Source organism: Indicator indicator, chromosome 20 (genome assembly GCF_027791375.1).
Source record: "Indicator indicator isolate 239-I01 chromosome 20, UM_Iind_1.1, whole genome shotgun sequence".
NCBI lineage: Eukaryota > Metazoa > Chordata > Aves > Piciformes > Indicatoridae > Indicator > Indicator indicator.
This window is the reverse complement of record NC_072029.1, coordinates 4,186,050-4,210,540: the sequence shown is the minus strand read 5'-3', so window position 1 is coordinate 4,210,540 and position 24,491 is coordinate 4,186,050. Positions and strand designations below refer to the sequence as shown.

General features: G+C 48.3%; 1 protein-coding gene across 1 annotated transcript in view; it reads right to left on the bottom strand.

Moving 5' to 3' along the window:
- SLC39A12 (solute carrier family 39 member 12) overlaps positions 1-18,497 on the bottom strand; it is a 34,332-nt gene extending 15,835 nt beyond the window's left edge. The window contains exons 1-6 of the mRNA XM_054389958.1: positions 18,249-18,497; positions 16,372-16,653; positions 13,130-13,337; positions 11,007-11,170; positions 5,236-5,407; positions 1,419-1,591 (exon numbers count right to left, since the gene is read on the bottom strand). Of these exons, the coding sequence (XP_054245933.1) occupies positions 1,419-1,591; positions 5,236-5,407; positions 11,007-11,170; positions 13,130-13,337; positions 16,372-16,653; positions 18,249-18,497 (1,248 nt within the window). The remainder of the gene's footprint in view (positions 1-1,418; positions 1,592-5,235; positions 5,408-11,006; positions 11,171-13,129; positions 13,338-16,371; positions 16,654-18,248) is intronic.
- Between the last annotated feature and the right edge of the window lie 5,994 nt (positions 18,498-24,491).

The following is a 24,491-nucleotide window of genomic DNA, read 5'->3' as shown; positions in this document are numbered from 1 at the left end:
CCTTAAAAATTCAGTTGTATCATCTTCAGATGTAAACTTCATATTGAAAATGAAGTACCTGAAGGGGGCCATGAAAATGATCAAGGGGTTGGAGCATCTCTGTAATGAGGACAGGCTGAGGGAGCTGGGGATGTTCAGCCTGGAGGAGAGAAGGCTCCAGGGAGACCTAAGAGCAACCTGCCAGTACCTGAAAGGGGCTACAAGAAGGCTGCAGAGAGACTGTTTGCAAAGGCCTGCAGGGACAGGACCAGGGGCAATGGCTTCAAACTAGAGCAGAGCAGATTGAGATTGGATGTGAGGAAGAAGTTCTGCACCATGAGGGTGGTGGAACACTGGAACAGGTTGCCCAGGGAGGTGGTTGAGGCTCCATCCCTGGAGATCTTCAAGGTGAGGCTCTGGGCAATCTGATCTAGTGGGGATGTCCCTGCTGACTGCAGAGGGGTTGGACTGGATGAGCTTTGGAGGTCCTTTCCAACCCAGGCCATTCTATGGTGCAGGTGCATGTGTGTGCAGTGGATGTGTGTGCAGTGCATGTGTGTGCAGGTGCATGTTTCTGCAGTGGATGTGTGTGCAGTGGATGTGTGTGCAGGTGCATGTTTCTGCAGTGGATGTGTGTGCAGTGGATGTGTGTGCAGTGGATGTGTGTGCAATGCATGTTTCTGCAGTGGATGTGTGTGCAGTGGATGTGTGTGCAGTGGATGTGTGTGCAGTGGATGTGTGTGCAGTGGATGTGTGTGCAGTGGATGTGTGTGCTGTGCTTGTGTGTGCAGTGGATGTGTGTGCAGTGGATGTTTCTGCAGTGGATGTGTGTGCAGTGGATGTGTGTGCAGTGGATGTGTGTGCAGTACATGTTTCTGCAGTGGATGTGTGTGCAGTGGATGTGTGTGCAGTGGATGTGTGTGCAGCGGATGTGTGTGCAGTGGATGTGTGTGCAGCGGATGTGTGTGCAGTGGATGTGTGTGCAGTGGATGTGTGTGCAGTGGATGTGTGTGCAGCGGATGTGTGTGCAGCGGATGTGTGTGCAGTACATGTTTCTGCAGTGGATGTGTGTGCAGTGGATGTGTGTGCAGTGGATGTGTGTGCAGCGGATGTGTGTGCAGCGGATGTGTGTGCAGTACATGTTTCTGCAGTGGATGTGTGTGCAGTGGATGTTTCTGCAGTGGATGTGTGTGCAGCGGATGTGTGTGCAGCGGATGTGTGTGCAGTACATGTTTCTGCAGTGGATGTGTGTGCAGTGGATGTGTGTGCAGTGGATGTGTGTGCAGTACATGTTTCTGCAGTGGATGTGTGTGCAGTACATGTTTCTGCAGTGGATGTGTGTGCAGTGGATGTGTGTGCAGTGGATGTGTGTGCAGTGGATGTGTGTGTGCAGCTGCAAGTCTCAACCCTTTCACATCACCACAGTGCCTGTCACCTACCTGAGGAATGAGATGCAGCAGAGCATCTCCAGACAGGGTCCCAACAGCCAAGCCCACGAAGAGCTGCAGGATCAGTGTGTAGGTTTCCTGGCAGGAGTTGAACAGAATGAGGCTGGTCCCAAACATAGAGCCAACAGTGATCAGCAAAACAGCAACAGTGCTGTACCCATACTCTGCAGGCAAACAAACAAAGGAGACCAAAGAAGGCAACCTGTAATCATGCAGTGTTTGTATTTGTGTCTGAGTGTTGGGTTTGGAATCAGTTGGTGTTTGTTTTGAGGCTGTGTTTTGCCATCTCTGTGTACAAGCAGGGAGACATCAGAGTGTACATCTCTGCGTACACTCATTGTGCCACACAGATGACTCTAGCCCTCTGTGCTACAGGTGACAGATTTGGAAGCCTAACAGACAGTCAGTTTTCTCAGGCTGTGCAGGTAATAGCCTGGTGCTTCCAAATTTCAGACCTGAGGAGCTGAACACACTGTGCAGAGGAGAGCAGCACAGGGAGTAATGGGCTGCATGTTTCCTCTCCTGACAGCTTGGTATGTCTGTCATGTCCTCACACCCCACACCTCTGCGTCCTTCAGTCAACAACTGAAATTGTATTCAGTAAACAAAGCAAGGCCTGAAACCTCAGAGGAATGTGGGCATCCAATGTAGGTTGTAAGCAAAAGGCTTTTGTCCCACATCATACAACCACAGAATGTTAGGGCTTGGAAGAGACCTCCAGAGATCATCCAGTCCAACCCGCCTGCAAGGCAGCATCACCCAGGGCAGGGCACACAGGAACACATCCAGGTGGGGTTGGAAAGTCTCCAGAGCAGGAGACTCCACAACCTCTCTGGGCAGCCTGCTCCAGGCCTCCAGCACCCTCACACCAAAGAAGTTTCTCCTCATGTTGAGGTGGAACCTCCTGGGTTCCAGCTTGTCCCTGTTGGTCCTTGTCCCATCACTGGGCACCACCAAACAGATCCTGGCCCCTTCATCCTGACCCCCACCCCTCAGCTATTGATAGACATTGATCAGATCCCCTCTCAGCCTTCTCTTCTCCAGACTAAACAGCCCCAGGGCTCTCAGTCTCTCTTCACAGCAGAGATGCTCAAGTCCCCTAAGCATCCTCATAGCTCTCTGTTGGACTCTCTCCAGCAGGTCTCTGTCTCTCTTGAACTGGGGAGCCCAGAACTGGACACAGGATTGCAGCTGTGGTCTCAGCAGGACAGAGCAGAGGGGGAGCAGAACCTCCCTAGCCCTGCTGGCCACACTTTTCTTGCTGCACCCCAGGATGCCATTGGCTCTCTTGGCCACAAGGACACATTGCTGGCCCATGGACATTCTGGGCCACAAGAGCACACTATGTTTGCAGTCATGCTGTGGGCATGGACTCCTTTGCTTACTGCAGCAGGACAACTGACTGAGTTTTCCCAGGTGACTGGGATTTTTGGGAAGGTTACTCCTACAATTCTTCAGATCTGCTCTCTGCTCACACTTCCAACCTTTCTGTCCAACAGGAATCCTGATTAATCTGCATGGAAGTCTTCTGATTGAGGTCAAACACTGAGGAGAAACAGACATGAAGGATCTAATGGCAAAGCATTCACCAGTGTCACTTAATGCTTCACACCTTAATAGCATTGCCAGTGCTCAGCATCTGGTCAAATCAGGCAGCCCCCTCCACAGACTGCACAGCCAAGGACAGGGGAATGGCAGATATTTATGGAAGCTCTGGCCTCGGTGACCTAGCCAAACAGCATAGCCTGTCAGGAAAAGAGAACTGAGAAGAAAGTTAATGAGCCTGTGCTCAGGTCACTAGGTCACACCTAGGCCAAGCATGAAGTCCTACATCTGCTTCAAGCCAGCAGAAGTGTCCCTGTAGTCATGAAAACCTTTCTTTGCCAAAAAGCACAGGGAAAGGGCTGCAGAAAAGACTCTTGCTAGTTGCACTCTAACTCATCTGTTCTCATCTACAGAGATCTCTCACCGTTAGAATCATAGAAATGTCAGGGTTGGAAGGGACCTCAAGACTCATCCAGTTCCAACCCCCCTGCCATGGCCAGGGACACCTCACACTACAGCAGGCTGCTCACAGCCACATCCAGCCTGGCTGCAAAAACCTCCAGGGATGAGGCTTCCACCACCTCCCTGGGCAACCTGTGCCAGTGTCTCACCACCCTCATGGGGAACAACTTCTTCCTAACATCCAATCTCAATCTTCCCCCTTCTACTCTTGCTCCATCCCCCCTCAGTCTTATCACTCCCTGACACCCTAGAAAGTCCCTCCCCAGCCTTCTTGGAGCCCCCTTCAGATACTGCAAGGCCACAAGAAGGTCTCTTTGGAGGCTTGTCTTCTCCACACTGTACAACCCCAACTCTCTCAGTCTGTCTGATCTCATCCTCATATGAGATCACTCAAATGCCATTGATGGGGCTGATGGCCTTAGACTTGGGAGAATCTCATTCAGCTGTGAATCTGCCATAAGCCTTCTCTAAGACCTGGATGTGTCCTTTCTTTCTGTGTCCATTAACTACCCACTTGAAAAATGGACACATCTGTAGCACAGGACAGGTAAAAGGTGTGGAGGTCACAGGGTGTTCAGGTGAGGAGAGGCAGCATAAGAAATGATGATGTATGCCTTCTGAGGAGTGAGAGAGATTCTTCCTGCTCTATCTTCCTCTTATAATCATTCCTGGGAAATCCATGAGTATTCTTTCAGAGAGTCATGGAACTGTTAATGCTGGAAGACATCAACAAGTCCAACCCCTTTCCTAGAGCTCACAATCTCACCACTGCTGCTAAGCCACTGCCACTGAACCACTTCCCTCAGCACCACATCCATGTGGCTTTAAAATGCCTCCAGGGATGGCAACTCCACCAGGTTTGTAACCACCCAGGTTTGTAACCACCCAGGTCTGTAACCACTTCCCAGGCATGGCTGGTTGAAAATGAAAACAAAAGCTGGGTAGACCTTAAGAATCCCTTAGGCCACACTGGATTAATATCTTTTGTGGGACGGTGGACTAGGGACTGTAACAGGACAGGGTGAATCAGCAGAGCAGATTGCACAGAAATCCCTGGAAGCAGCAGCACGTGAGGGCCACAACTGCCACTGGCAATAATCTGATTATACTCTGGCTCAGCTCTTGTGCCAGCTCTGTTCCACAAATTCTGCTGCCCATGTGCTGCTTTCCTGCTTCTCTCTGTCCCTACAGTAGTTTCCTCAAAGCTTCTCTGCTGTAAAATATCACGACATAAAAAGCAGCAGAAATGATCAAGTGCTGTGTTCAGCTCTGGGCCCTCCCTGCAGGAAGGACCTTGAGGGGCTGGAGCCTGTGCAGAGCAGGGCAGGGAGGCTGGAGAAGGGCCTGGAGCCCCTGGGCTAGAGGAGGGGCTGAGGGAGCTGGGGGTGTTGAGGCTGGAGAAGAGGAGGCTGAGGAGACCTCAGTGCTCTCTCCAGCTCCCTGAAGGGAGGTTGCAGTGAGCAGGGGGCAGCCTCTGCTCCTTGGTGTCAAGCCACAGGAGCAGAGGAAATGGTTCCAAGCTGCCCCAGGGGAGGTCCAGGCTGGATGTTAGGAAATCTTTCTTCCCTGGAAGGGTTCTCAGCCATTGGAATGTTGTGCCCAGGGCAGTGCTGGAGTCACCATCCCTGGAGGTGTTTCAGCAGTGTGTGGAGCTGGTGCTTAGGGACATGGATTGGTGTTGAGCCTGCAGTGCTGGGTGGAGGGTTGGACTGGGTGAGCTTGGAGGTCTCTTCCATCCAGATGTGTTCTGTGAGTCTGTGATTCTCTGAATTTCCACAATACTGATAAAAATATAACTCACTTTCCAAAGCTGTTGGTGGAAGCTTTGTCTGCTTCGAGTCAGGAAGCTGACATGAACAACTTAATAGCTGCTGAATGATAGCTGGACTGATTTGCTTGAAGTGCTCCTTAGAAATGGAGGAGGAGCTGCTTGGTAGAAATATCTTCATGAGTTCACTGGCAGAGAAGCAAACCTGTGCAGAGAAGTACAGAAAGTCACTGTCCTGAATAGAATCACATAATGTTTTGGGTTGGAAGGGACCTCCAAAGCTCATCCAGTCCAACCCTCTGCACTCAGCAGGGATATCCCCAACTAGATCAGGGTGCACAGAGACCTGTCCAGCCTCACCTGGGAGATCTCTGGGGATGGAGCCTCAACCACCTTCCTGGGCAACCTGTTCCAGTGTTCCACCACCCTCCTGCTCCCTGAAAGGAGGTTGGAGCCAGGTGGGGGTTGGAGCCAAGTAGGGGTTGATCCCTTCTCCCTAGCCACAAATGCTAAAATGAGAGGTTTAGGTTGGATGTTACAAGAAAGTTCTTCCCTGGAAGGTTTCTCACAGACTGGAGCAGTCTCCACAGGAAGGTGGTTGAATCCCCATCCCTGGAGGCATTTAAAAGCTTCAGAGATGTGGTTCACAAGGGACATGGTTTAGCATGAGACTGGGCAGAGTTAGGAATGGTTGGAATGGATAATCCTAAAGACCTTTTCCCACTGGAATTATAGACTCATAGAATTGTCAGGGTCGGAAGGGACCTTAAGGATCATCCAGCTCCAACCCCTGTGCTCCTGCTGTGGTTCTGTGTTACAGGAGAAGACCTTTAGGTTGTGTGTTCTAGGCAAGGGTTTTAGCTCCAGAAACAGGAAACACCAACAAGTAGGATCAAGCTTGAAGTCCAGCTCGTGGTTGGTCACCAGCAGCATTCTTCACTGGTCATTGTAAGGTCTGATGCTGATTAATGCCTTCACCAATGACCTGAGTGATGGAACGGAGTGCACCTTACAATAGCAGATGAAATCCAGCTGGGACAAGTGGTCAATGTGCTCATGGGCATGGCTGCTGTTTACAGGACAAAAGAAAGGGCTGACAAGACCTCCAGGAAGATGAGCAAAGACAGACTTGCTGTGCTTCAGGCAGAATAACTCCATGCATCACTAAAGGCTGGGAACCACTGCCTGGGTGGGAGCTTTGCAGAAAGAGCCCTTGGGGTCCTGACAGGAGACTTGAAAATGAGCCACCAGTGTGGCCTTGTGGCAGTGAGGGCTAACTGCATACTGGGCTGCATTAGCAGCAGTGGGAAAAGATTACTGCCCTGCACTCAGGACAGACAGCCCCACAACTGGGCTTTGTCCAGTTTAATAACCAGCAGGACAGGAACATCATTGGCAAGCTGAGGAAAGTCCACTGCACAGGCCACCAAGAGAGCTAGGAAAGCACAGCAGGTGATGTGCAGGGAGAGAGTTGGGGTTGTTCAGTCTGGAGAAGAGAAGGATCCCAGGAGACCTTCTTGTGGTCTCCAAGGGGGCTCCAAGAAAGCTGGGGAGGGACTTTTGAGGGTGTCAGGGAGTGATAGGACTGGAGGGAATGGAGCAAAACTAGGAGTGGGGGGGTTCAGATTGGATGTTAGGAAGAAGTTTTACACCATGAGGGTGGTGAGAGACTGGCACAGGTTGCCCAGGGAGGTGGTGGAAGCCTCATCCCTGGAGATTTTTGCAGTCAGGCTGGATGTGGCTGTGAGCAGCCTGCTGCAGTGTGAGGTGTCCCTACCCATGGCAGGGGGTTTGGAACTGGCTGATCCTTGAGGTCCCTTCCCCCCTGACAGTTCTGTGATTATGTGAGAAGCTGAGCAATCTCTGTTGGTCCAGTTTGGACAAGAATCTTCAACTGTCTGATGGGGGTTGAAGTGAAAACAGAGGCAGGGTTGTCTCAGAGGTGTAGAGCAAAAGGATGAGAAGCAAGAGGTAGTAGCTGCAGCAGGGGAAAATCCAATTTGCTGCAATAAAAAGACTGCATCAAAATGAGGGCAATAAAACACTGGCTCAGGTTTGTAGATATTCTTTGTAGACATTCAGAACTCAGCTGGACACGTCCCTGTGAAACTTGATCTGAGTTTATTCTGGCTCTGTTTTGAGAGGGAGTGTAGACAAGTATGAGGTCAAGACTACTATGAACCTCTATTTTGATGTTATTTTATTATCAGGAATTTGTAATTAAAAAGCAAGGTCTCATCTGGAAGCTGAACTCTCCACCCACACTCTTCATGCTTGTTTAAAAACAATATTCCTTTAAGACTTGAGGCCTAAGGTCCTTCACCTTCTCCAGCTCTTGAGCTTCTGTCATAGGGAGACTGAGGACTAAGTCTCCACTAGTCAAGCAACCTCTGTGTGTACTCCTGGAGGGTGGTACTGAAGAAGCACATAAATCAAAGCCTCAGCTGAAAAACTGGATGTGTGGATGATTTTGGGTTCCAAAAGGCAGGTTTCTTTAATGAGGAATAACAAATTAATCCACTGATGGAACTTAATATTATTGCTCTTATTAGATCATCTGCTGTTTTTCATGCATTTCTTAAATGAGTAGAGACAGCAATGACTTGAAAAGAAAGCAGTGCCTGGTTTTCTTGTGATAATATTCCAGAAGCTAATTCCTATCTCAAAACTCAGTTACAGATCTTAATGCAGTCAGCAAACACAAACCATGAGTGAGCCAATGCTTCAGACACAGCAGCATCTGCTGCTGATGGGGCACGAGGGGTGGAGATGTGTGCAGGAAGCCAGAGACAAAACCAGCACCACCACACTGAGGCACAAAGCCTTCCAATGGAATAATAGAAGCATTTAGCTTGGAAAAGACCTTCAAGATCATCAAGTCCAGCCATGGAATGATCCAACAGAGTTCAGAGCATTGTGATCGGTGGCACAGAGTCAGTTTGGAGGTCTGCAGCCAGTGGTGTTCCCCAGGGATCAGTGTTGGGCACAGTTTTGTTCAATATCTTTATCAATGACCCTCAACAAGCTCCTGATGAGACAAAACTGGGGGGTGGGGGGTGGGGTAGGGGGCTGACACCTGTCAGGCTGTGCTGCAATCCAATGTGACCTGGACAGGCTGAGAGCTGGATGAAGGGGAAACTCATGAAGTGCAGTAAGGACAAGTGCAGGATAAGTGCACCTGGGCAGGAATCAGTACAGGTTAGAGGCTGCCCTGCTGGAGAGCAGCTCCACGGAGAAAGACCTTGGAGTGCTGGTGGACAAGTTCTGCATGGGACAGCAATGTGCCCTTGTGGCCAAGAGAGCCAATGGGATCCTGGGGTGAGCAAGAAAAGTGTGGCCAGCAGGGCTAGGGAGGTTCTGCTCCCCCTCTGCTCTGCCCTGCTGAGACCACAGCTGCAATCCTGTGTCCAGTTCTGGGCTCCCCAGTTCAAGAGAGACAGAGACCTGCTGGAGAGAGTCCAACAGAGAGCTATGAGGATGCTTAGGGGACTTGAGCATCTCTGCTGTGAAGAGAGACTGAGAGCCCTGGAGATGTTTAGTCTGGAGAAGAGAAGGCTGAGAGGGGATCTGATCAATGTCTATCAATAGCTGAGGGGTGGGGGTCAAGGGGAGGGGGCCAGGCTCTTTTGGGTGGTGCACAGTGATAAGGAACAATGGATACAAACTGGAACAGAGAAGATTTCACCTCAAAATGAGGAGAGACTTTAGTATGAGGGTGCTGGAGGCCTGGAACAGGCTGCCCAGAGAGGTTGTGGAGTCTCCTGCTCTGGAGACTTTCCAACCCCACCTGGATGTGTTCCTGTGTGACCTGCCCTGGGTGCTCCTGCTCTGGCAGGGGGTTGGACTGGATGACCTCTGGAGGTCCCTTCCATCCTCTAACATTCTGTGATTCTGTGAACCCAAACCCCAGATATAACCAGGAAGTAGAGGAATGGAATAAACCCAAGAAACTAGGAATTAATACAGCAGTGATGTTCTCTTCTCTCCAGATGCTCTTTGTGACTTTCCCCCATCTATTCAGAATATTTGGCTCTCAGTTTGACTCCCAAGCCTCAGCTAACTGTCCTGCACACTTATCTCTTCAGTAACAGCCTGCCTCAGAAGATCAAGGGATCCAAAAGCTTTGTTTTATAAATGTTTCTATTGCTAGAGAACAATTTTTATTCCTTGTATAGATTCACTAATGCTTTCTGGCCTCCATAATTTAAAGTTAATATGAAGCATATTTAAAATTACCTTCTTTTTAAATTATTTTGAGCCTCTATGAATCACAGAGTCACAGAATTCTTGAGGCTGAAAGAGACCTCTGAGATCATCAGTTCCAGCCTATGACCTACCATCACCACACCAACCAGACCATGGCACTGAGTGCCACATCCAATCTTGCTTAAACACCTCCAGGCATGGTGACTCCACCTCCTCCCTGGGCAGTCCATCCCAGTGTCTGATTCCTCTTTCCTGAGGAAGTGCTTCCTAACATCCAACCTAACCCTCCTCTGGCACAGCTTCAGGCCATGCCCTCTCCTCTTGTCACAAGGTGCCTGGGAGCAGAGCCTGACCCCCACCTGACTGCAACTTCCCTTCAGGTAGTTGTAGAGTGTGATAAGGTCCCCCCTGAGCCTCCTCTTCTGCAGGCTGAACACCCCCAGCCCCCTCAGCCTCTCCTCATCAGACTTTCCCTCCAGTCTCTTCCCCAGTCTGGTTGCTCTCCTCTAGACCTGCTCCAGCACCTCAAGATCTCTCTTGCAGTGAGGTCCCAGAGCTGCAAACAGTGCTGGAGGTGAGGCCTCACCAGTGCCCAGCACAGGACAAGCTGATCAGCAATATTCTGGGTAGAAATAAAGATATTGATGGAAAATGTGTGCCAAATGCAAGAAATTCTCAGATAGGTGTCTCCCACAGTGGCCTGAGCACACAGCACAGGTCAGGTGCATGTTGCTTCTCCTCCTGCATTGTCTCTGGGTTAACTTTAATTGTAAAGAACTGCAAAGAATTCACAAATATCTATTCCTTTGAAGTATGTATTTCACATGTGTGCAACAAGAGATTTGCAAAGCACATACTCTGAAGTCTATTTTTTTGCCTGAGGAATGTCTAAAGCAAATGAGTCAGTTGCCAACTTAATCATTAGTTCATAGATTTACTGAATGGTTTGGGTTAGAAGGGACCTTAAAGATCATTCAGTTCCAACCCCCTGCAGGGACACCTCCCACCAGCCCAGGTTGCTCAAGGCCTCATCCAGCCTGGCCTTGAACACCTCCAGGGAAGAGGTAGCCACAACCTCCCTGGACAACCTGTTCCAGAGTCTCACCACCCTCACACTGAAGAACTTCTTCCTCAGCTCCACTCCAACCCTTCTCTCCCTCAGCTTCAAACCATTCCCCCTTGTCCTGTCTCTAGACATCCTCATGGAAAGTCCCTCTGCAGCCTTCCTGTAGGATCCCTTCAGGAAGGCAGCTCTAATGTCCCCCCAGGGTTTTCTCTTCTTCAGGCTGAACACCCCCAGTTCCCTCAGCCTGTCCTCATAGCAGAGGTGCTCCAGCCCTTGGATCATCCTTGTGGCCTCCTCTGGACTCTTCCCAACAGCTCTGTGTCCTTTGCTAGCCCTTCCCAGCTACTTTAATCAGACATTCAACAGCCACACAATTCAATATCCATACATGAAGAAATCTGATCAGCACCTAGATGGCTTTTTTAAACTAGCAGATTATACCTCAGAAATAAAGTTGTGTTTGCAAACCAGTCTGAACTTTCATGCCTGCAATTCTGTGACCAACACTGTAATGAGATAAAACTGACTTAACCTGGTCCCACTCTGTGTTCCTTTCAGGGTCTTCACCACCTTTTGTATGGTTTCCTTTGGCTGGAAGGATTTTGCCTGCCACACCATCAAACCTTCTTTGGTGGCTGTGGAATTGCCCAGTGCAGGTCTTTTTGGCTGCAAGCACACTGAGGAGTTGCTCCAGTTCTAGTAATTCATTAGAAAACACAGAGGTTACCATGGGGAGATACAGATTGAAAACAGATAACCCCAAAAGTCACTGTTAACATCTTGTTAGTTTTAACACCAACTGGACTACTCAGTTGAGAACTTTTTTTCTTCCTCTCCCAGTTTGGTGTTGTCAGTAGTTTCATAGAATCATTTCATTTGGAAAAGGCCTTTAAGACCATAAAGTCCTACCATCAGCTCAACACCACAAGGACTATTAAACCATGTCCCAAAGTACCATGGCCACATGTTTATTGAATGCCTCCAGGGGTGGGGATTCCACCACCTCTCTGGGCAGCCTGTGCCAATCCCTGACCACTCTTACAGCAATGACATTTTTCCTCATCTCCAACCTAAATCTCCCCTGGGACAATTTCAGGCCATTTGCTCTTGTTCTCTCACCTGTCACCAGAAGAGACTGAGCCCACCTCACTGCAACCTCCTTTCAGGGATCTGTAGAGAGCAATGAGGTCTCCCCTCAGCCTTCTCCTTTCCAGACTGAACACCCCCAGTTCCCTCAGCTGCTCCTCACCAGCCCTGTTCTCTTGGACAGCTGAAGCCAAATCAATTTCCACTTGGGCTTTGGTCCTTCTCATTTTCTCCCTGCATGTCCACGAGTGAATTTTGAATGCTTTTGGATCAATGAGAAGAAGAACTTTGCCAGGTGCTCATCCTTTACTTTTTTAACCTTCTACCTAGAAAAAGCAAATGGCATTATCTCAGTGGTAAATCTTACACAAGGCCTTGTGATAAGCTCTTTGTCTGCTTCCTTTGTCTTGAGCAAACAGCTCTGAACAAAGCTGGAGCTGTCTAAATGCAGGCAACTCTGATTTTCTTTCTTTTTTGTTTTCCATGCTGCCAGTTCCTTGCTCTTTCCTGCAGAGCCTTCTCTTCTCCAGCTCCCTCAGCCTGTCCCCATAGCAGAGCTGCTCCAACCCCCTGATCATTTTTGTGGCCCTCCTCTGGACCTGCTCCATCAGGTCCACGTCCTCCCTGTGTTGAGGGCTCCAGACCTCAATGAGGTTTGCAGTGTATAATGATCTGTATATTTAGCATGAGAGGAAATGGCCTTGAGTTGCCCCAGGGGAGGTTTAGGTTGAACCTTAGAAGAAACTTCTTTGCTGAAAGGGTTCATAGAATCATAGAATCAGCCAGGTTGGAAGAGACCTCCAAGATCACCCAGTCCAAGCTATCACCCAGCCCTATCCAACCAACCAGACCACGGCACCAAGTGCCTCATCCAGGCTTCTCTTGAACATCTCCAGGGATGGTGACTCCACCACCTCCCTGGGCAGCACATCCCAATGGCAAATCTCTCTCTGAAGAACTTAATCCTAATATCCAGCCTAGACCTCCCCTGGCACAGCTTGAGACTGTGTCCCCTCCTTCTGCTGCTGGTTGCCTGGGAGAAGAGACTGACTCCTGTTCTCAAAGCCAGGCACAGGCTGCCCAGGGAGGTGGTTGAATCCCCATCCCTGGAGGTGTTTCAGAGAGGCAGAGATGTGGTGCTGAGGGCCATGGTTTAGCACCAGCCTTGGGAGAGTTAGAGAATGATTGGACTCAATGTCCTTAAAGGTCTTTTCCAAACAAAATGGTTCTATCAAGAAACAACCTAATTGAGGCTCCACTGCAGCCTGCCCTCACAGCTAGAGTGCCACTTTTACAGCTCTCTGGGGTGCTGAGATGGTGCTGAGCAATCAAGCAATAAATGAATCTGGCAGTGCACATTTAACTTCAGTAACAAGTTGTTTTATACCCCTCAGAGAATTATCAACATCAGGTGTTTCTTCTTCAACCTTTTGTATTTTTAATGTAGAACAGAGAACTGCTGTGAAGTGAGCTGGCATTCAAATCTGAAAGGAAGCCTTGAAATGCCTAAAGAGAGTTTACATCAAATGTGTGTTGCAAAAGGCAGCTGGAGACAAGCAAAGAGCTTACCTGTCACTTGGAGCTCAGTGGTGCTGTTCAGAGAACTGAAAATGTATTTTATAAAGAATTCAGGGGAGGGCAGGCTGGCTTTCCCCATGCAGACTCCTTGCAGAGCCAGAGTAATGATTAAAGCAGCCAGGCGTGGAAGAGTGTTTTCATCAGCACCAGCTCTGTCCATTATCTCAGCTGTTTTCTCCAGAGTACTCACATCAACACACTGCAATCAGGAGAAAACACCATGAAGGCAGAGCTGGCCAGCTCCATTTAGATAATCAGAGTGACAGGAGGAGAGTGGAGAGACAGCACTTGCACAGCCAGCCAGAGCAGAAGCAACAGCAAGAATAAATCTGTGACTGAGACAGCAAATGTGAATCAGAGGGCAGACAAAGCTTCCACCAACAGCTCTGGGGAGTGAGTTATGTTTTTATCAGTAAAGTATTGTGGAAATTCAGAGAATCACAGACTCACAGAACACATCTGGATGGGAAGAGACCTCCAAGCTCCTCCAGTCCAACCCTCCACCCAGCACTGCAGGCTCAACACCAAACCATGTCCCTAAGCACCAGCTCCACACACTGCTGAAACACCTCCAGGGATGGTGACTCCAGCACTGCCCTGGGCACAGCATTCCAATGGCTGAGAACCCTTCCAGGGAAGAAAGATTTCCTAACATCCAGCCTGCACCTCCCCTGGGGCAGCTTGGAACCATTTCCTCTGCTCCTGTGGCTTGACACCAAGGAGCAGAGGCTGCCCCCTGCTCACTGCAACCTCCCTTCAGGGAGCTGGAGAGAGCACTGAGGTCTCCTCAGCCTCCTCTTCTCCAGCCTCAACACCCCCAGCTCCCTCAGCCCCTCCTCTAGCCCAGGGGCTCCAGGCCCTTCTCCAGCCTCCCTGCCCTGCTCTGCACAGGCTCCAGCCCCTCAAGGTCCTTCCTGCAGTGAGGGGAACAGGCAGAGAGGAGAAAAGCCTGACTCTGATCAGTGTCTGACACAGAAAATTCACAGCCTTTCATTCAGCTTTCTATTGCTCAGCATTATGTTCTTGCAGTTTCTATCAATCCTGTGTCCTCCACAGTTCCAGCTACATCTAATCCCACAAACTGTCAGAAAAGGGAGAAATTTTTGTTAAGGCACAAGAAATTGGCTCAGATTTCAGAAAGAATTCTCTTCCTGTTTTGATTTCCCTATTAAATGAAATCAATAATTTGTTATGGGGCAGCTATCTGAGGACAGCATGGAAGGATATAAATTTACAGAGAAGGGGTGAGCAGTTCTGCTGTCGCCAGCAGAAGAAGGATACAGAACTGTGGAGAGAGGCCAGAGGAGGCCACAAAGATGATCCAAAGGTTGGAGCAGCTCTGCTGTGAGGCCAGGCTGAGGGGGCTGGGGGTGTGCAGCCTGGAGAAGGGAAGACTCCAGGGGAACCTTCTAGCTGCCTTCCAGTACCTGAAGGGACCCTACAGGAAGGCTGCAGAGGGACTTTTCATGAGGGCTTAAGTTGGAAGGGACCTCAGGAATCATCTACTCTAACCTCCCTGCCATGGGCACTGGATATGGATTAGGGATGAACTTTACAGAGTTGGGTCAGTGGTTGGACTTGATGATCCCAGAGGTCTTTTCCCACTTGAATGATGCTGTGGCTCTGTGCTTCTCAGCATTCTTTAGTCTGTAATGCTTTGAATATGCTTTTTTCATAAACCCCCCCACTTTTTTCCTGGTGTCTGTGAGCAGTGAAGTCTCAGCCACTGCAGAGGCCTGACAACTGATGCCAGTGCCAGCAGAAGCAAGCAGAGCAGACAGTCAAGCACTTTATGGATTGTCATTCCAGCCTGGGATGCCAAATACCCTCTAATGCCTCTTCACAGTTGCCCAGATACCACTGGAGTTCTTGGAAATCAGCACGTTCCCCAAGCCTCACAACCAAAAGCACTGCTCAATGAATAATTTATGATGGGAAACCATGGCACAGAGAACACAGAAAGAGGAGCTGGAGGCCATCAACATTCTGCTGCAGAGCCAGGACTCCTGGCCACCTTATCCCTGTGCAGGGAACTCTGACTGCACTATGGAGTGATTTAAAACCTAGTGACATAAAATAAAGGGCAAAATCAAATTCTGCAATAAACCAAATACAACTGCATGGTATGAACATGTCTAAGGGGCTTCTGCAGGTCATCCTGAGCTTTAGGAGTTGCTTAATCTGCCACAAACATCTTTTATTGCTCATTACAAGGAAAACAGATTTTCTTTGGATTGTGATTCTATTATTTTATAGAGCCTACTTGAGATAGGGAATAATAAACAGTAGGGAGAAAACTTGCTGCATGTTTCCTGACTTAAAAAAGGATGGGTTTGGATGAATATACTCAATATGATTGTTTTCTTGTTAAAAAACAAAACAAAATAAAACCACCCAGCTTTTAATTTAATTGGTAGAAGGCTCCAGAGAGACCTTAGAGCTGCATTTCAGTATCTGAAGAGGTCCTGCAGGAAGGCTGGGGAGGGACTGTTCAAAGGGGGCTGTGATAGGATGAGGAACAATGGTTTGAAACTGGAGCAGGGCAGATTTAGGTTGGACATCAGGAGGAAGTTCTGCACAGTGAGGGTGGTGACACTGGAACAGGTTGCCCAGGAAGGTCCAGGGATGGACTGGACATTTGTAATGTTGTTATTCAGTCCCAGAATTCTGCTGTCTCTTTGTAAGTTGGCAGCAAGGCCAACTTGGTCTCTTTCCTCCCTTCCTTTGGCTCTCTGGAGGGAGTCCTTAACTGGTTATATGGGGGAGGAGACCTGTTGGTGTCATTCAGAGGCCTGACTCATTTTGCACTGTGCAAATATGGCCTTCTTATGCCATGGAGACAGTGAGTGGGGATGAAAAGGAGCAGTGGGGCTTGTGGTTTGGTCTGGTTGGGGGAAGGTTTTTGTGGGCTTTCATGTATCCTGTATCTGTATTAGGTGTTAAGGATTCATGTGTTCTGTATTTTCCTGTATATTTGTATAGATTTGTAAATAGGATTTCCATTTAATCTTCCAATCCAGAATGGAGCAGTTTCATTTGCTCCCTGGGAAAGGCTAAAAGATCTTCTCTGTCCTTCGGCCCTGGGCAGCTCCTGGCTCAAAACCAGGCCAGACCAATACTCAGCCTGTGCTCTGATACTGTTATTTACCCAGTTTCCTGGAGGACCATGGTCCTGACATGTCTGAAGCAGCTTGCAGGCATTAGATCTGTAGGAAACCTAAAGTATTTTTTACCTGGGTCTCCGTAGTTTTAAAATGCTGCCTGACTGCAGCCAAGGTGTCTTCAGTTTCATTCTGGGAAAAATAGTAACAGTCTTCATCCTGTCTTAAGCTGAGCATGCTCTGAAGGTAATACTTATAATCCTTGTTTTCCAGGCTGAGCTGTGAGGAGCACACATCTCTGTGATGCAGAATGTGGTAGAGGAGAATTAGAGAGATCCTCTCAAAGACTTCTTCGCTGAGCCGGTCCTCTAAAGCCCCACCAGCTGTCAGTAACACAGCATCTGGATCCAGGCACTGGGCAACAATAGAAAGGGATGGAAATTCAGCTCCAAGAACACATTGCCTGTCATCTGCAAACACCATTCAGAGAGGAGAACAGGAGAATTCAACCCTTAAATATAAGGGATCAGACCTAAGCCTACACAGATGCAGGCTGGTGGTGCAGGTAATTCATTGCCCCTCTCTGGTTGCAAGATCACATCATGGTTTGGTTTGATTTGGTTTGGTTTGGTTTGGTTTGTTGGTTTGTTTTTTGTTGGTTTTTTTTTTTTTTGTTATTCCAGAGCCCCTTCTCTTTTTTAAGACATGGCAAAGATCCAGGGGATTTCAGAGCTGCTACAAAACAGGACTAGCTCTGATCGGTCACTGTAGAGAACGGAAAGTCTTTCACCAGCTTCAACAGCTTAAATTTCTGGTTATAAATACAGTAAATAAGGGCTAAGGGTATTCACATTTTCACCTGTGCGTTCTAGATGTGTTTATATTACTAGAGAAAGACCATTTCTGGACTCTGGTTAATGCAGTACACTGAATTTATAGCCTAGTTGATGAACTGTGAAAAGATTTAATTAACTCTCTAATCATACTCCTGTTTTCATTTATCTTAATTGAATTCTGTTAACTTGAACAATCCAGTCCAGAGAGCCAGCATAGTGTCTCAACACCATCCAGTCCTCTGAATGCATTTCAGGAGGGACAGAAATGATGAAGTCACCCTGTGCAAGCTTCCTGCCTGAGTAGAGTTTTTAAAGACACATCTATACAATGCCAAGACATACAGACATATCTAAAAATACATATAGATATTATATGTAACCACATATATATCACACAGCCACAAAATCACTAAGGCTGGAAAAGACCTTTAAGATCATCAAGTCCAACCATAACACAACTACCATGGCCACTGAACTCTGTCCTGCAGCACCACATCTACAGCTTCTTGAACAGCTCCAGGCATGGGCACTCCAACACCTCCCTGGGTAACCTGTTCCAGTCTCTCACCACCCTCATGGAGAAGAACTTCTTCCTAACATCCAATCTGAACCTACCCACTTCTAGTTTTGCAGATTCCTTGTTCTGCCTTTGATTATTCCTTGACCTGAACTGCTTACCAAAACCCTCCCCTAAATCTGGAGTATTTCAGTGAAGTGGGGACATAAATCTGAGATATTTCTCTCTGGGCCTTATTTTTATGGACTAAAATCCAGAACAACAAGAAGAAAAAAATGGCAGAACTGGTCCCCAGTTTTTCCCTCTGTCTTCCCACAGCACAAATCTGTGGTGTCCCAATCTCAGACTGATGCTCTTGCGGTTAGATGGAAAAATCTTGCTTGGAACAGAAACTCTTGACAGCTTTCAAAGGGAAGTGATTGCTGCTTTCAGGAATGCCTGTCATGTTTGGGATATCTCTTTACGAGCCCCAACAATAAGTATTAAAAAATCAAAAGGAGATTAGTCAAGCAGGGACATTTTTTTCGAGGGGGGGATGCAACAAGAAGCCCTTCTGGTGTCTAGGTTTGGTATGGAGGAGAGTATCACTCTGATAAAGAATTGCCAGCCTCCCTGCCCATGCTGCAAAGACAGCCCTCGGTGAGGGAAGCACTGACCAGCTCACAGTCCTCTTGCACGCCTGCCATCCGCTGTGGGCACCCAGCTCTCTCCAGCAGCCTTCTGACCACTTCTCCTGAGCGCTTCGTGTGGAGCTCAGCATCCTCGGTTGAAAGCAGGTGCAAGGCTTCCCTCAGAGAGCCTCTGCTGGGAGCATAGCTGCCATCCTGCTCTTCCCCAGGCTGGCCTTCAGTGAGGAGCAGGCTGAAGAGGAAAGCAGAGCATACCAGCCCAAGAGCTGGACACATCTCCTCTTGCTGCGCCGAGTCTCGGGGTTGTTGGTTGCACTTCACAGCTTAACACTTGAAACCTGAGGAATCTGAATGGTAAAGAGAAGGAAAAAAAACCCACAACAAACCCCAACCCTTTAATTAGTGTGAATGCAATATGTTTGAAAGGATTTATTAATTGGTCATCTAAGCTGATTTGCAGTGACAAGCTGTTTTTGAACAACGGAGAGCCTGTAAGGGCTTTACAGCCCAGAACAGCAGGAAATGAAGGCAGCCATGGCCTTAAACTTCTGTAGAGTTATCCAACGAGAGGCTGGCTCAGGGAGCCCTTCTCTCCTCATAAAAGCAGAGTGTATGCTTTATTTATGTTATCACACTCCCCAATAATCCTCCCCAGGAAGAAGAGGAAAAGACCATAACTTTCACTTTCATTCCATCCTGAAGCAGATTTTCAGCAGCAAGCTGGCTGTAAGTAAAGATGAGCAGAATGTGCGGTAAGTGCATTGCACCACCATGACTCAGAGCAGGTTTTGTTTCCATCAGCATCAAACTCCAGCTGTAACCCATGAACCAGGATGTGTTTACAAAATTAGTGACCTTTTCTGACCAGATAAAAGAGGTTCACAGATCACAGGTCCACAGGATGTTAGGGTTTGGAAGGGACTTCTGGAGATCTTTGAGTCCAACCCCCCTGCCAGAGCAGGACCATAGAACCCAGCACAGGTCACACAGGAACACATCCAGATAGGTCTTGAAAGTCTCCAGAGAAGGAGACTCCACAACCTCTCTGGGCAGCCTGTTCCAGTGCTCTGTAACCTTCACAGTGAATAAATTCCTCCTCATGTTGTGGTGGAACCTCCTATGCTGTAGTTTCTATCCATTTCCCCTTGTCCTATCATTGAGCAGAGCCTGTCCCCTCACAGAATTCAGTGGAAAAAAACAACAAGACAAACGTGCAGAAGTAACAACCTGAACTTTTTAATTCCCTGTGCAAAAGATATTTGTAGTGTAAATCCGTCTTACAACCTTCTGCTCCGCTTTAACAATGATCTGTCTCAAGAAACATGCAAGAGGTTCACTTCTGCTTTCATTTTATTGACAAGCAGCTGCCGGCAGCCACGCAGATTGTCAGATGGTAAGGAGCATGCATTGAACAGCCAGGCAGAAGTTAAGTGTCTTTAAAGTGCAAACACCATAGGTGAGTGCCTTACTGCAAAGGAAACTCTGCTAACGAAGTACTTCAAAGGAGGAAAGAAGTGCAGCACTCGCCCTGGCAGTCGCTCAGCTAAGTTAAGGTCGTTAGGAAATCATTGGTGGTTAAATGCATTTGAGTGTTAGCAGTTAGGAGGCTGTAGTGCTGTTAGGAGGATGCACTTAATTCTAAACGTCGTTTTCTTACCTTCTGGAGGGGAGAAAAAGAATGCCTGTGTGTGTCTAGCTTTGTGGCCTTCTGAATCCTCAGAAGTATTTAGCTGCTCGGGAGCCCAATGTTTTTAAAATTCCTTGATGGTGCTCTGGAGGCTGGAGAGGATTAGTTTATGGCTGCCTTGAAAAGTTTTCAGTTGCTATGGAGAGAGCTGCTCTGGAGGTAACAATGGAGGTGGATGGGAATCAGAACACGTTCTTCTTGGCAAGTTCTAAGCATCACATTACTGCCTGTATGCCACAGATTTGAGGAGTTATCATTTTGTGTAAAGAGGCTCTGTTTAAGCAGGGCTGCCTGGGTAAAATCTATTGCAGAATGTGTTTCAGTCCAGCAGATAAAACCTGCAGGACTCTAACTCTTGTCTACATTAACTGACCCCAACAAACCTGGATCTCTGTTTGCATCAAAATATTCCTTTGTGGTTCCAAGTGTGAGAACAGATTAGAAATTGAAATATGTTTTCAAGTGTCTCCGTAGAAAAATGGCATTTTCCTTTGGGGAACACTGCCCACAGCAAACAGGCTCCTTCATCACCACTTACTCCAGGCCACATCTGCATCAGATTAAAAGAGCCTCAGACTGCAGAGAAGAAAAGTTGCTTCCACTCACTTGGGTTTTCCAGAGGGATGCTGCTACAAAATCGACATTTCTGTCACCATGCCATTGCATGGTATCCAGTTCTGGGCCCCTCAGATCAAGAAGAACCTCAGGGAACTGCTTGAGAGAGTCCAGCACAGAGCCACAAAGCTGCTGCAGGCAGTGGAACATCTCCCTGTGAGGCCAGGCTGAGGGAGCTGGGGCTTGGGGCTTGCAGCAGAGGAGCCTGAGGGCTGCCCTCATTGCTGGGATAAAGATGTGCAGGGCTGGAGCCAGGCTCTGCTCAGGGATGTCCAAGGACAGCACAAGGGGCACTGGGGGCAAGCTGGAACAGAGGAGGAGCCACAGGAACAGAAGGGAAAACTTTGTCCCTGTGAGGGTGCTGGAGCTTGGAGCAGGCTGCCCAGAGAGGTTGTGGAGTCTCCTTCTCTGATTCTGTGATTCTATGATTCTGTGATTCTATGATTCTGTGATTCTATGATTCTGTGATTCTATGATTTTGTAATTCTATGATTCTATGATTCTGTGATTTGTATCAAATTATCTTTTTTTTCATCAACTCCAGAAGTTATTTCCCAAGCTAACACTGGCAAATTTGCAAGGTTAGGCAAACAAGAATGCCAGACATTTTAATCTCAAAGAAATTTGTATGAATGCCTGGAAAGCAGAAACAGATGATGATACACATCTCCTGCAGCTTTTATATCCTCTGCTCTGTGAAACAAAGCTAGCCACATCCACATTTGTTCCACTAATAAAACACTAGTCCTCAGATAATGAGGGCACAGCTTCCAGCACTTGATTCTGGGGATTGCTCAACCTCCAGACAAACACAGAACAGGTTTTTCTGTGCCGAATTGAGTGGTTTGTATAGAAGCCCAAGTCAAAACTCAGAATTCATTTTGTCCTGTTAAAAGTCTACAAACAGAGGGTGAATTGTTTCCATTTATTGAGAGAAGCCAACTTTCAAAGCAACATTTGATGATTTATGGATTCTGAGGGCTGCTGAGAGAGGACTGACATCATTCTGGCTATATCTTAAATTAACGTTTCTGTTACAAAGGGATGGTTAAAAAGGGATTAGTAGATGATAGTAGATTATTATCTAACAGTAGATAATAATTAGCACAGGGCACTATGGCTGACTTCAAAGGAGAATTCCCTTCCCTGTTTAAGTGTTGCAAACCTGCCCTGGCTTGTCAATGAGTTTCTTGGTGGTGGCAAACTCAACTCTTAAGCCATGCCCCCAGAGCACTGCCTGTGCCTCCAGCCATGCTGCTCTCATCAAAGAATTTCACACCTCTACAGCACTGCACTGCTGCTTTGGAAGCAGTTGTTAGCATCAGCTGATGGGAGCACAGAACTGTTCCTCTTGGAAAAGACCCAACCATTATCTAACTCTACCAAGGCTGGGGCTGAACCATGGCCCTCATCTGTGTGTGCCACAGCTCTGCCTCTTGGAGACACCTCCAGGGATGGGGATTCAACCACCTCTCTGGGCACCCTGTGCCAGTGCTTGAGAAGCCTTTCAGGGAAGAAGTTTCTTCCAAGATCCAAACTAAACCTCCCCTGGGGGGCAGCTTGAGCCTATTTCATAGATGAACAGAATGGTTAAGGTTGGAAGGGTCCTTCAATATCATCCAGTTCCAGCCCCTCTGCCATGGGCAGGGACACCTCCCACCAGCCCAGGTTGCTCAAGGCCTCATCCAACCTGTCCTGGAACACCTCTGGGGAAGGGATATCTACAACCTCCCTGGGCAACCTGTTCCAGTGCCTCCTCAGCCTCACTGGAAAGAATTTCTTCCTCCTTTGCAGTCTCAATCTGCTTGCAGTGAGTGATTGCTGACAGGAGTAGCTACATGTCCTCAGAAAACAACAGAATAAATAAATAAAAAGAGGAATGATCCCTGTCTGGATGTGTTCCTGTGTGACCTGTGCTGGATTCTATGGTCCTGCTCTGGCAGGGAGGTTGGACTGGGAGATCTCCAGAGGTTCCCATCCAACCCTTAACATCTTGTGAGCCAGTGAGCCTGTGATATGGAAGAGGACCTTTAATCCTAATCCTCCTTTTCATCACTCTCTTTTTTTTAAACACACACACAGAGGAGCCTGCCAAATCCTAACTGTAAAGTGCAGTCTCAATGTTCACAATTTCCTTGGATGCACAATTGGTAAGGATGAGTATCCTTAAAAATGAGACACACTTGCTCAGACTTAGCTACACACCAGCTGCAACCCAGTGTAAAGTTCAAAACAGGCTTTGAACAAACAGAACAGGTCAGTGGCTGCTACTCATAAGCTTGAAACAGAAAGCCTAAGTGGATTAGTATGCAGAGTGTTAGTGCACTGAGGAAATGTAATTAACTCTCTCCAGGGATGTTTGTGAGGTTTCAATCAGAATTTGATTGCAAAATTTCTATTTTGCAGAAGTCCTGAAAAGAATTAAAGAAGTCTCCCCCCTCTCACCCTCCCCTTTCCCCTGGGTCTTCTCTTCTCCAGGCTGAACAGAAGAATCACAGAATGTTAGGGGCTGGAAGGGACCTCCAAAGCTCATCCAGTCCAACCCCCTGCCAGAGCAGGAGCACCTAGAGCAGCTCACACAGGAACACATCCAGGTAGGTTTTGAAGATCTCCAGAGAGGGAGACTACACAAACCCCCTGGGCAGCCTGTTCCAGGGCTCTGTCACCCTCATAGGGAAAAAATTCTTCCTCCTGTTTCCATGGAACTTCCTATGGCTCAGCTTCCACCACTGCTCCTTGTGCTGGCATTGGGCATCACCCAGCAGAGCCTGGCTCCAGCCTCTGGGTACTCAGCCTTCACATATTTATAAACACCCCCAGCTCCCTCAGCCTGTCCTCACAGCAGAACTGCTCCAGCCCTTGGATCACCTTTGTGGCCTCCTCTGCACTCACTCCACAGCTCTGGGTGGGAAGGGACCTCCAAAGCTCATCCAGTCCAACCCCTCTGTACTCAGCAGGGAATCCCCAACTAGATCAGGTTGCCCAGAGCCCTGTCCAGCCTCACCTTGAAGATCTCCAGGGATGGAGCCTCAACCACCTCCCTGGGCAACCTGTTCCAGTGTTCCACCACCCTCATGGTGCAGAACTTCTTCCTCACATCCAATCTCACTCTGCTCTGCTCTAGTTTGAAGCCATTGCCCCTGGTCCTGTCCCTGCAGGCCTTTGCAAACAGTCTCTCTGCAGCCTTCTTGTAGCCCCCTTCAGGTACTGGAAGGTTGCTATTAGGTCTCCCTGGAGCCTTCTCTTCTCCAGGCTGAACACCCCCAGCTCCCTCAGCCTGTCCTTACAGCAGAGGTACCCCAGCCCTTGGATCATTTTCGTGGCCTCCTCTGGACCCTCTCCATCAGGTCCATGTCCTTCCTGTGTTGAGGGCTCCAGAGCTGGACACAGCACTGCAGGGGAGCACTTAGCAGAGCAAAGTGGCAGAATCACCTCTCTCCATCTGCTGGCCATGCTGCAGAAACACCGAATTTGTGCAAGTTCTTCACAAAACAAGGCTAGGAGGAGTTTCCTGCTAGTAGGAATGAAATAAACTGTGAGAGGAACGTTTTGAATGCCACAAACCAAAGATGGATAAGAATTCAAACTGAAGGATGCAAAGAAAAGCTGCAGAGCTGTTGGAGTCAGGCAGCTTTCACTACATCTGCTACTTGTTTAACTCATAAAGGCTCCCCAGTAGCTTTTATGCTCATGAAAAAGAATTCCTATGAAGACAGACTAAGAGAGTTGGGGTTGTTCAGTCTGGAGAAGAGAAGGCTCTGAGGAGACCTTCTTGTGGCCTTGCAGGATCTGAAGGGGGCTCCAAGAAAGCTGAGGAGGGACTTTTTAGGGTGTCAGGGAGTGATAGGACTGGGGGGAATGGAGCAAAACTAGAAGTGGGGAGATTCAGATTGGGTGTTAGGAAGAAGTTGTTCACATGAGGGTGGTGAGAGACTGGCACAGGTTGCCCAGGGAGGTGGTGGAAGCCT